Consider the following 12,852-nt stretch of genomic DNA (forward strand, 5'->3'; position numbering starts at 1 on the left):
AAATATTTGCACTCTAGGAATGTGCTTGAAAATCAAAGTTTATTTTTTGCAACACATTTCGACCGTGTGGTCTTTTTCACATTTTTTCACAGTCTGAATTGCTCAAGTGTTCACCCAACATGAATGCAATGTGAATACAATCAACATAGAAAACGGACATCTCGTCCTGATGCTTCTATAGACAGTAATGACATACCATTTCTACGGGTTGGAAAGACATACTGTTGTTAGGCAATGCGAGGTTCAAAAGACAATTCTGGCAATATCATGAATTCTTAATAGCATGCCACATGTGCTGGGGACACATCAAATTAATGAGGCATTCACATATAAACATTATAATAAGCATCACTAAAAATCACCCATCGGTCATGTGACCAGAGATATATATTACATGCAAATACATCCGTGAAACAGAGGCATGCAAAGCAGAAAAAACAAAATGAAGAAAATAAAGGAAGATATGACAATGGGGTATCAACACATTAAATCTCACGCATCAACCAAAGTCATCGCAATAGAATTCCCGGCAAGTGACCATGCACATTTATTCACGACACAGATTGACACCATAAACTCATTAATGAAACTTGCTACATGCAAGTAAATCCTTTCATCAGTCTTGTGAATTGCAAAAATTAAATGAGATAAATGGTTATAAACTGTCACAGAAAGGACAGATCCAGGCATGCAGGTATTTTTTCAGAGAAAAATCTATGAATTTGTACGAGCCCTCTATGATGTTGATTGGCATGCTAATGTTTTGCCTGGAGAATAATGTTTTCCTGTTTGAGGACAGAAGGTATCGACAGTTGCTATATGTCCTGAGCTATGCTGGAATGTTCATGAGATGGTGGGAGGAGTGGCATGTGCGGGTGGATGAGAATGAACATCTTTTGGACGAGAAATATTGAAGACTTGTTTGTGATCTGGGATGGACCTAAGCAAGAACTGGACAGTTTCCTTACAGATATACCCTAGTGGCAGCTAGAGAAAGTTGAGAATGGTAAGGCGTAAGAGCAATGAAGGGATTTTTGTGGATGATCGAAGCAAGTGAGCTGACGTTTATGAGGGAGCACTGATCTCCCCTTGAGATTTATTTTTCAAAATTGTGAATTTTGGTGCAATTTTCAGCACTATTTCTATGATGTTTCACACCCGTAGTTATGATGAAGTTAAACTACATCTCCCATCACTTTTATATCTTTATCTGAAAAAGTAGGACTGGTTAACAGCTGCACTCTTGATGTTGGGTGTTTTGACAGAAATATGTGAAGATTGCATTTTGGATTGTAATCTCTGGGATGGGTAGGGAGTCGTACTGTGGAAATTATTTGAGGTTTTTCGAGAGACTGGTACTTTGTGGCAGGTTCGGTCACGGGTGGGCAGACTAATGGAGGGTTTGATCTGACTGTTAGACTCCCTACGAGTATTAATGTTAAGAAAATGAGTCAAAAGTAAGATGAGCATTCACAGTTGTATTTGCTTATACAACTTACACTACAGGGATAAAACATGTGCCTTGCCAAGTTTTGATTGTATACATTATGAGCAATAGTGGCTGTATTATGTGACACTGAAAACGCCACCTGTTAGTCACAAATCGAACCGAACATTTGGGAATTGTTAAATTGCTCAACACTTCCAGACTTCGGTAAAACAGAGACAGAAGGTAGTTTACAGACATCAGGGCAGCAAGGCACATCATTATATTCATGACACAAATTACCTGCCACTTCTTTTGGAAACCAAACACAATGTTCATAAACAGGTTTCCATTGCTTCCTAACGTATCTCATGACACACACTGCACGTAACACCGCTGTTATGAATTGGAAAAACTGTGGTCTCCATATGCCTTTGTATCCAGCACTTCTGGTGGCAGCCACTCTGCATGACTTAAAAGTCTGCTGGGTAATTCAAACTCGATATTGAAATGAATCTCTGTTGGGCCCTATATTCATGTGCTTAACTCAACAGACAAAAACGCTGCTCGATTTCTGAACAAATAATGAAAATAGTTAAGGCAATCCATGTCCGTGATTTAGTTCCTGTTTATAATTTACGTTTTACTCAATCTACATTCTCTACGAGTGTAAGCCATTTCCAAGATGCTGTGTTTTGTGCTCTTTTCATGTAGCAGAATACTCTTGTTTAGTGCATACTTTGAACTGAGTCACCTCCATGCTTTTAGAATGGGCCATGATAGAGAGCTCTAGAGTTCAGGCTGCAGGGACTGCACGGTGCTCAGAATGTCTGTTGTGCCGTAAAAAAGGTGTTAATAAGACTACGTGCACATCCGATTCTTGGCCTCTCTGCACAAAGCAGCGGTCAAGCTAGAAGACAGCATTCTAAATGCGTCCAGATGGAGAAGATACAAATCTGATGTTCCTGAACAGCAGTCATTTGTCCAATCTAATTAGGCAATTTGTCAAACATGCGTCTGTGATACATGACTGCATTTCAGAAACATCTATGCGTAGAAAGAAAGTTGCCTTATTTAGTTAGGCAACTTTCCTGCTAGATACAGAAGTGAGTGCTGAATAATTCATCTGTTTCTTCTCTGATATTCTGAATTGAAAACGCTGCCGTTGCTAAATGCCAGATGCTTTGCCTGCTGCTGCGTCTCCTACACAGAAAGGGATAACATAGAAAATGAAGGAGAATGGCGAGAGCAGAGGGAAAGAGGCAGTAATAGAGGGGTGACCTGTGTGGTGAAGTGGAGAAAGAAAAGCAAGAGGGACTGCAGTTCTTTCTAAAGAGATGGGAGGTTAAGTTACCCAACAGTCTTGTCCTGAAATGTCTCCAGGTCCATCTGCCCGGTGTAGATGGAGCTCAGACTGAAGAAGCTTGCAACCTGCCCTGGCGTCACTGGACTCTCGCGGCCTGCAGGGCATCTTGCAAAAGGCTGCAACCCCTCCTTTTCCAAACTCGTCACCGTGTGGCCCTTGGGAAAGGGCAGCTCTAAATGACTGGCAGGCCTTCCAGGAGGACAGGGCCGATACTGGCCTCGCCCGGGGCTGCTTCAAAGTGCGGCGCTTTATCGCGACATTACTGGGCGGTCCCTAGTACCCCTAAGTATTTCAAGCTGTGCTGTGAATTCATTTGCATGGTGACTTGACAGGAACTTAATGACTTTGGTTGACGCATGAAATTTAAAGTGTTGATACCCCATTGTTATATCTTCCCATCATTTCTTCATTTTGTTTTTTTAATTTGCTTGCTTCTGTTCCATAGATGAATTTGAATGCAGGACATAGCAAATAGCGCTGGTTACTAGACCGATGAGTGATTTTTAATGATGTTTTCTATAATGTTTACATGTGCATTCCTCATTAAATTGATGTGTAATACAACACATGCAATGACATTGTCAATATTGTCTTTTGTGCCTCGCATTATCTAACAACAGTATGTCTTTGAAACCCATAGTACGGGTTTGTCATCACTGACTATGGGTGCATCAGGATGCGAGGTCTGTTTTCTATGTTCATTGTATTCACATGCCATTTATGTTGGATGTATACTCGAGCAACTCAGGCTGTGAAAAAGACAACACAGTCGAAAAGTGTTGCCTGAAATGAACTTTGATTTGCAAGCACATTGCTGGAGTGCGGATATGTGAGTGCCCTGGACCTGGGAGAGTGGTGTGTCTTCTCATTACAGAAGGATCCTAGCCCCCTCATTAGCGCCAGCCCAGTGTGGTGGATGTAACTGGCATCCGAAAGGAGACTTTTGTTGTAGGAAGAATAAAGCTTGCACATGTCATTTTTTACACCACAATAAACAATGCAACAGAGAAATAATGGGATGTGAAGAAAGACAATGGTGAGCAGCACAAACATGCTGTGGCAAATGTAAGCACGCCTCCCAGTCTGTCCTGGAATACCACATATAAATGTGAGTTTTTGGCATTTCTAAGCATTTTCTCCTCTACCCGAAGAGGTGTCCCAAGCAAGCAACTGCACAACACAAGTTCCATACCCTCCCATGTCACACCTATGACAAGCCCCCCTCTGCGCCACACCTATGACGCGTTCCCCAAGCTGGCAAAGCAGTGTCGTCTGGGAAGGTCTTGTGAACAGAATCATTGGTGCAGCTTCAGGAAATATACATTTGAGCTAAATAAGCTTGATTCTCCAACTCTTTACCAACGAATTTAACGGTGCCATCCAGCTCAGGATCATAATCTGTAACAAGACAAAGACAGAAAGACTAAATGTATTATTTATCCAGTGTATTTGCATCATTATACATCACAGCGTGGTCACTTTACACCCTATCATATGCTTAGGAATGGCGAATCTCCAAGTGAAATGAAATGACAATCAAGAATTCATTGAAGACTTGGAGGTTATCATTATGCATATTTCTTTTATTTGCCACTTCAAACCGCTCCTTTAAAGAACCTTACACAAAAAACTCTAGAACCATAAAACAGGGTTGGCTATAAATCATCCCCACATAGAATGCCCATCCTCTTTTAAATGCAAGAAAGCAAGTCCACTTTTCTCCAAAAACACGTCTCCAACCAAGCTTTCCAAAAAGACTTTTAACAGACTTTCCAAAACAACGTCCTTTCTGTCCTTCTGTTAATGCGTTACTGCAAACAAATAAATCAAACAGCATTTAATACCCCAAGTCCACATGACACATTGGAATGCATTAAATACTCCAACACACAATCTGCAAAGAAGAAAATAATAAATCACATTCTTACTGTCCTCTCTCTTTCCTCCTCATTTCCCCCTTTTTCTTTTTAAGGGAGGGGAGTGTGGGATAATGATATCCTCTGAGTCTTTACTAAAGCTTGATTCTCACTTCATTTCATTTGGAGAATCGCCATTTCATTACAAGACCAGAGGCTACCAATATGCATGTTGAAAGCCCTTCAACACCTCATTTGACATATGTTCTATCATCTCATTGTACGTGCCTAAACCTGTTCCGTGCTCCCGTTGGCCGTTAGCCGATGGGAGCACTACCTCGCGGGTGCTGCCCGTCGGCCGGAGCCCCGCGCACTCAAAAGAACGCCCGCACTGCGGTGGAAAAACCGCCGCAATTAAGGCGTTAAATGTATCCTCATCAATACCAGCTTGTTCCACGCTCCACTTGATCCATCTCGCTATAGAAGCTGTACATACCACTCAAAACGGCTTTACATAGGACAACAACAATTGATTCTCCCTATCTTTCCTCTGTTCTATCATTTTACTCTCATACTTCTTCAAATAATCTACCACACACAACCTCTTACAGTCATCATATCTAGGATACAAAATCAGTTCTGACGAAGTTTTTGTTCTATTGCAAATGTTTGCAAATTTCAAAATAAACACCATCTGCACCATACACTTTCCTGTTTACATCCAATGCCTTCACATCCGAAACTCTTTTCTGAGATTCTCCTTAAATCTAAATACCTATTCCCAGGCCAAGATTGAAACAAATCTAGAATAAGATTAACATCCCAGAGAAACTCACATTTTAGCCTAGGCGTCCTTCTCAGTTTCATACTCTTTGTAACCCTAGAAACCATTTTATCTTGTCCTACAGCTCTTTCACTATCTGTGTATATATTACATATACATACTCTCTAAATTCCCTTGCATCTGCGCCTTGTTCCTGGCACCCAAGATTATTCAAGCAATTCAAAATCCTTGTTCAAAAGTCCCTTGACTCAGCCACATCCCCTGAAACCTTCCCAATAAGAAGGTTCAACACTTTGCTCTGCACCAAAGGATGTTCGCCTTCTCCATTTATCAGTAAACCTACCTCTGCTGAAATCAAAAATGGCTTCTCGCAAGCCAACTGCAAACCAACTTCAAAATTGTTGGGAACCATTCTTGTAAAACCCAGAACGGAGTCACGAGAACCAGACACAATCTCTCCTTTTGTAACTTCAAAAATGATCTCTGTATCATGCAAAAGGAGGAAATGCATAATCTCTCAACTCTTTTCAACTCTGTTGGAATGCATCCACCGCCCAAGCTCCTGGGACCGGCCCCCAATTCACATACATGTCCACCCGAAACATTAGCCTGCAAGCAAAAAGATTCACTTATATTGGACCCCACACATTCCTTATCCTGTTGAAGACCCCTGGACACAACTTCCAGTCACTGAAATCCATCTGATTGTGAGAGTTCCAATCTGCATTCATGTTCATATGTCCTGGCAAGCACTCCCCTTTTACACAAATCTTGTCTTCTAAGCAGCAGTACCAAGGCTCCTTGGCCAAATCCGACAAACCCTTGGATTTAATTCCACCTAATCTGTTTATATATGCCACAGCTCGCACACTGTTCATCTTCATAAGAACAGAATGTTTTTTTAATATTGTCGTGAAACTCTTCAATGTATACAAACCTGCTGTAATTTCCATACAATTTATATGATGTTGTCTCTCCAATGCTGACCAACTCCCTCCTGATTCGCCCCTAATCTCGCTTCCCAGCCCACCAGGTTGGCATCTCTCTCTAATCCAAACACTGGTGAACAGCCAAAAATCGATTGGCCATTCCAAGCCTCCATATTGTCCAACCACCATTGTCACTCTTCCCTCGCATACTGACTCAACTGCACACTGTTCCCCATACTCGAGTCCCTGATGTAAGGCATCTGCTTTCACCCTCTGTAAGGCTCGATAATGTGACAGCCCTAAGAATATGGCTGGGATCAGTGATCGAAGCAAGCCTATCACTTGTGCCAAATCTCTTAATGTTAACATGAGTTTCTTTAAAACCTGACCCAATTCGTACTCCATCATCTTCACTTTCTTCTCTGGTAACTGCAACACGACCTCTACCAAATCTATAAAGAAACCAAAGAATTCTACCTGATGGCAAATGCACAAGACCGACTTCTGCATGTTCACTAAGAACCCTAAACTTTCCAACACCTGATTCCAATTCAACTCTTCCTGTGACATTATTAATATATCGTCCGGATATATTATAAGCTGTACTCCTCTCTCACTCAAATGTGCAACCACCACTCTTAAAACCTTTATAAAGCACCACGGTGCTGATGAAATACCATACAGGAGATAAAGAAACAGATACAACTGCTTCCGCCATCTGAACTTTCCCATTTGGATTGAAAAGTAAGCATCCTTCAGATCTATTTTCACTAACCAGGAGTTTTGCAACACAATATCCCTCAAACGATGGATTCCCTCCACCTTGAAATGTCTGTAAACTATAAACCTGTACAAATCTCAAACATTTATCACCGGCCTCCACCCTATGTCCTTCTTTTCTACTAAGAAAACAGTGCCTGCAAACTTCTTATGACATTCCCCCACTGGCTTTATTGCACCTTTCAAAATCAAAGATTCTATTTCTGAATCCACTACCTTTTCCTGTATTTTTGAGATTTGTTATTGTAATTGACCCTTTTTACCTGTAATGATAACTCTTCAAATTCTATTTCAAATCCCTGTGCTGCTTGTAAACCCATTCATCTTGAGTTATCTTCTTCTGTTCTTTTATAGAAAACTTCAGATGACCACCCACTCTGCCTGGGAAAAAAGCAAAAATAGCCACTGCACTCTCCTTGGAAGAATGAAGAAGTCTGTCCTCTGCCTCTACCAACTTTTCCTCTTTCAGATCTTCCTTTGTTTGGATAGAAACTTGGTGAGGCCTGAAATCCCTTCCAAATCCTCAATTATTATATTGGGACCTTCGAAATCTTTGGGGGCGGCAGATTTTCCTCACTTCTGGCTTGTCTAAAAAGAATTCCCCCCCAAACATTTTCTTCATGTTAAACTGGGCTTTGTCCAAAGCCATGAAAGTATAAATGTACTTCCCAATACTCTTTACTATTCCTTCCCCATAGAGTCAATCAATCAATTAAGGTTTTGAAGAGTGCACTACTCAGCCATTAGAGTCTCAAGGCACTGAGCGGTGGGTGTGAGCAGCTCCGTTGGCCTCGAAGAGCTAGGCATTGAAGTCAGTTAAGCTGAGGTTACTCTTGGGGGAATGGAAGGAGAGGCGGTCGTTGATGTATGGAGTTCTGATGTTCTTGAGGGCCTTGTAGGCATGCATGAGCAGGATTGAAATGTATTCTTCTTTCAACTAGGAGTCAGTGGAGGTTGCGGAGGTGTGGTTATGCCTTGGGTTATCAAGGATTAGTCTGGCTGCAGTGTTCTGGACGGTCTGGAGTTTGCAGAGGAGTTTTTTTTATCCTGGCATAGAAGGGCACTGCTGTAGTCCAGTCAGCTGGTGACTAGTGCGTGAGAGACCCTTTTCCTGGAGTCCGGGTGTCGTATTTTGACGATGGCTGGGTTAGCGCTTAGCTTTGCTACACGTTTCCCGCTTAAATTAGCTATACGTAGAAACGCCATTTTGTATGTAGTGGCGGCCATCTTAGATCATGAGCGGCCTCGTGGCCAGCGTGCCCTTTAGTCCTTTGTCCGTTCCACTGACCACTCGAGTCTGCCCAGCAACAGGCTATTTTTAGTACTGGTCAAGCTCACACATGCGCAGTTCACACTGACCAGTCGCTCCTTAGGAATGTGCTACAAACTGGCCAGTGGGTTTGAAACCCTCCAATGAGCTGGCAGTATTCCAAAACATGCCCTTATATGTACATAATGTTCTGTAACTTTGTGCCGTGTGTTCGTTTTATTACCTGTAGAATTGTATAAAAGAGGGGGTCACATCGGTGTTCGGTGTGATACCTCTTGCATTACCGAAGGGTGCTGTATGAGTGTACCACCACCCCATGGGGTCTTAATAAACTTGTTCTTTGACTTTTACAGTTTCCGTGCCAACAGTTCTTCCAATGTATGTGGGTTATCTTCGGAACATGTAGGCCTTGGGAACCCGATACAACAAATTGGCGACCACGAAGGGACTCATCGGCGACTCGGATGCCCGAAGGAGAGGTCGTGACGAAGGTTTGGACACTCGCCATGGACGCGCGCTGCAACTAAGTGACCCGAGTCTTGGCTCCCACGGTGTTTTTTCCTTTCCTTCCGATCTGACCTTCCAGGTGGCGCCGGTCTCCGACTGAGTTCCGAACGTCTGTGTTGCTGGATAAAGTGCCGTTTGGCTGATTCGATTAAAAGACCTTGGCAGTTGGAATCTGGACCTTTGAGATTTTGGGTAAGATTTGTGATCGGTAAGGTAGTCTGCGGACGCTTACTGGAGTTCTATGATTTGTGATCGGTGAGGTAGTCCTCGGACGCTTGCCGAGATTTTGTGACCTATGACTTTGATTTGAGTTAGCTAACATTTGTGAACTTGTGAATTTGTGAATTTGTGAACTTTGAATCTATATGTGTAGTGCACTTCACATAGGCAGGCATGTAGAGATGTTTCTCTAACTTTGTTTTTTTTTCCTCTGAGCGGCACATTTGTGTGAAGTACTGTAAGTGCCTTTTTTATACGGTGTCACGCTTTCGTGATACTCCTTGAACATGCCTGTTTTCAGCACTCTTCGAGGGATGTGCTGTCTTGGAAATGGTACCACAATTAGGTTAGCGGAATCACAGCCGGCTCCCCCAGAGGGAACACCAAATCGCGAAATGTACATTAAACATGGTCTTCCCCCTATAATGTACAGTAAACTCTGGCACAAGTATACTAAGTCGGATCCTGAATTGCAATGGCCACTACATGGGTCGTTCGATTTGCAAAAAGTACAGTTTGTGGAGCAATGTCTGTTTCAACGCAGGTCTAGACAAAACATGTTTGATTGTGTGCGAATGTGGGAGAAAGCGGTGCGTGAGCGAATGAAACGTGAAGTTGCCTTGGCAGACAAAGAGCAGCGCAAGGCTGCTCGGGATAAGGCTTTACAGCTTGAGGAAAAAGAGGCTCAGGAGAAAAGAGAGAGGGAGGAACGGGAACGTAAATTGCAAACGACGGGGCAATTCCCTATTCGTCGACCGCTTTATCCTGTCCTTAATAATGAAATTGATGATTTTTCATTGCTAGATCGGTCACCGCCTCCGTATGTTTCGCCGACGGCTCCAGCTGAAGATTCGGGTGATGATGGGCAGGATAAGTCGGAAAAGAAGGGTATATCTGCTCTCAGGTTTACTACGGAGAGGTCCGCACATTTACGTAGTTGGGCTCGTAAAGTGAATAAGAAATGTGTTTCTCAGGATAAGGTGATTGCGGAGAGGAGTAAGTGGTCGGATCTTGAATTAATGTATTTCTTGTCTACTTTGGCGGATGAAGTTGTTGCCGCGTATCGTGACCTTTCAGACACGTTAGAACCTAAGTCTGTGTCAGTACATCGTGAGAATTTGGATCAAGGTTTATTTGCTCTTTCAGATGTTGACGATCTTTTCAAGCAACTGATCCAGCTGCGGGATGAAACAACCAAATTACGGGAGGAGCGAAAAAGGAGGCAAAAGGAGTCCGAGTCGAAGAATAGCGAGCAGATTAAGGAGTGCTCTCTCCGGGGTTCAGATAAGAGTTCTGCATTGCATGTTATGCCTATGCGTGAAGCCGCACCTTTGTATGTCCCTCCTAAAGGGCAAGGTACAGATGAGGATAAATTGTCTAAGGATGCGAAGGGGTATTTTGTATACAATTGGGTGTACACGCCCTGGAATAGAGCTGATGTTATGGCATTGAAAAATTCTCTACCTGATCTTCGGAAAAATCCAGCGGCATTCTATGAAGGGGTGGAAGGGGCTATCTCGTCTTGTGTGATGACGCTTGTTGATATAGATTTGTTTTTTGGGTTAATTCTTCCACCTGATATGTGGAGGCAAATTCGTAAAAATAATGATGAAACAATATTGGGGGGAACATGGAAAGAAATAAATGCTGCCGACTTAGATAGGGAACCGGCATGTAAGCCTTGTCAGTTGATTCTAGACCTCCCGGCGGCTATCTTGGTTAAATTAAAAACGCTTGTTCCTTCTAAAAAGATCGATTGGACTATGTTAACTTCGTGCAAACAAAAGCCCGATGAAACGGTTTCAGATTTCTTTACACGCTTTGAGGAGGCATTCCATGATTACAGTGGTCAATCTTTAACAGACGATACGGGCCGGCATTTGTTCGTAGATAAGTATGTGGCTAATCTCCTACCGGAGATTGCAAAACGATTGAAATCGAGTGAAAGTTCCTGGGCCACGGTGACCCCTGCTTCTTTGTTAACGATGGCTCAGTATTATGAGCGGCAGGAGATAGAGGCTAAAGAAAGTGTTGATAAGAAAGCGAAAGAATTGAAGACGAAGGTGATGTTGGCTCAGGTCCGTGGGACTCAGTATAGAGGGAGTGATAGAGGAAGACGGGGTGGAGGTACTACGTCGTATGGTCGTACGGACATAGCGGAGGATCAGTGTGCCTACTGTAAGGAGTTTGGGCATTGGGCTGATGATTGTCCGGTACTTCGTGATCAGCGTAGTCAGCGTGGTCGAGGAGGTGGTAGTTCGAGAGGAGGTTATACGGGAGCAAGAGGTGGCGGAAGTGATCGTGGAAGGGTTGAGGGCAGGGGCCGTGGCCAGGATGAACGAAATACTTTCGATAGACGAAACCAATATCAGATATCGGAAAGCGAGAATGTGGAACACCAGGATTATGTACATGCATAGGACTGCGTAGGATGGGGTGCGGAACCAATTGAAGTGCCTGTAGATCAGGAGGGTCCATATGTAACAGCGGGTATTTTGGGTTCTACTGATCAATTCCTAGTTGACACCGGAGCTACCCGTAGCGCTTTGTCTAAAAGGTTGGTTCCGAGGGCTCCCCTGTCTGGCGAAATGATTACATGTGTAGGGTTTGATGGTACACCCTCCCCTAGCCCATTGTCAAAACCCCTAGCGCTTTGTCTCGACAAATTTTTTAGTTTTGGCCAATTTTTGTTATCACCCTACACCCCAGATAATATCCTGGGCATTGATTTGCTTAAATATTTTCGAGCAACGATACGGTGCGCTCCGGAGGGAGTGCGTGTCATTCTCAATGACAACTATCCTGACCCAAATAGGTTTTATACGATACAGGATATTTCAGCTTTGTCCTCTCTCCCGCACACGTTATGGGCGACCTCAGACACGGATGTGGGAGAGATGCGTATTCCACCTATTCACATTACTGTTAAGGAAGGGGCTTCTCTGCCACGTGTGCCACAGTACAAGATTTCGAAGGAAGGAGAAATTGCCCTGACACATATTGTCCAAGATCTGATTACGGCTGGGGTGGTAGAAGAGGTTTCCTACAATGTTTGTAATAGTCCTATTCTGCCGATTCTGAAGAGAGATACTGACGACAAAATTTATCGGTTTATTATTGACTTGAGAGAGATCAACAAAATTGTCGTTCCCCAATACCCGGTGGTGTCTGATATTACAACTTTGCTTACGATGGTACCACCAACGGCTACGACCTTTAGCGTAATTGATTTGAAGAATGCTTTCTTTTCTATTCCTGTTCATCCCGATAGTAGATACCTATTTGGCTTTACGTTAAATAATAAATCATATAGATTTTGTCGTGTTCCTCAAGGGTACACTGAGAGCCCGAGTATCTACAGCCAGGCTTTGAAAAGACAGCTTGATTCTTTTGTGGTGCAGTCGGGGGTTGTCCTTATCCAATATGTGGATGACCTCCTGCTTGCCGCTGACTCTTATGCACAATGTGAAGAAAGTACGATTGCGCTGCTTTCTTTTCTGGCACAAAATAATCATAAAGTTTCCAAGAAAAAGCTTCAATATTGTAGACCCAAGGTGACCGACCTCGGTCATCTTTTGTCTAAGGAGGGGCGTGCACTGACATCAGATCGAATTCAAGCAATTTTAGACACACCAGTTCCCCGTACACAGAGAGATGTACGTGCCTTCATAGGGTTGACGTCCTTTTGTAGACAATGGATCATGGGCTTTTCACA

General features: G+C 43.2%; 1 protein-coding gene across 4 annotated transcripts in view; it reads right to left on the bottom strand.

Annotated features, from left to right (window-relative positions):
• LOC147709785 (uncharacterized) overlaps positions 1-12,852 on the bottom strand; it is a 1,097,608-nt gene that overhangs the window by 566,499 nt on the left and 518,257 nt on the right. For all 4 annotated transcript variants that reach the window (XM_086928225.1, XM_086928227.1, XM_086928228.1 and 1 more), the window contains one exon: positions 4,152-4,190. In XM_086928225.1, coding sequence (XP_086784351.1) covers positions 4,152-4,190 — 39 coding nt within the window. The remainder of the gene's footprint in view (positions 1-4,151; positions 4,191-12,852) is intronic.

Source organism: Lissotriton vulgaris, chromosome 6 (assembly GCF_964263255.1).
Source record: "Lissotriton vulgaris chromosome 6, aLisVul1.2, whole genome shotgun sequence".
Taxonomy (NCBI): Eukaryota; Metazoa; Chordata; class Amphibia; order Caudata; family Salamandridae; genus Lissotriton; species Lissotriton vulgaris.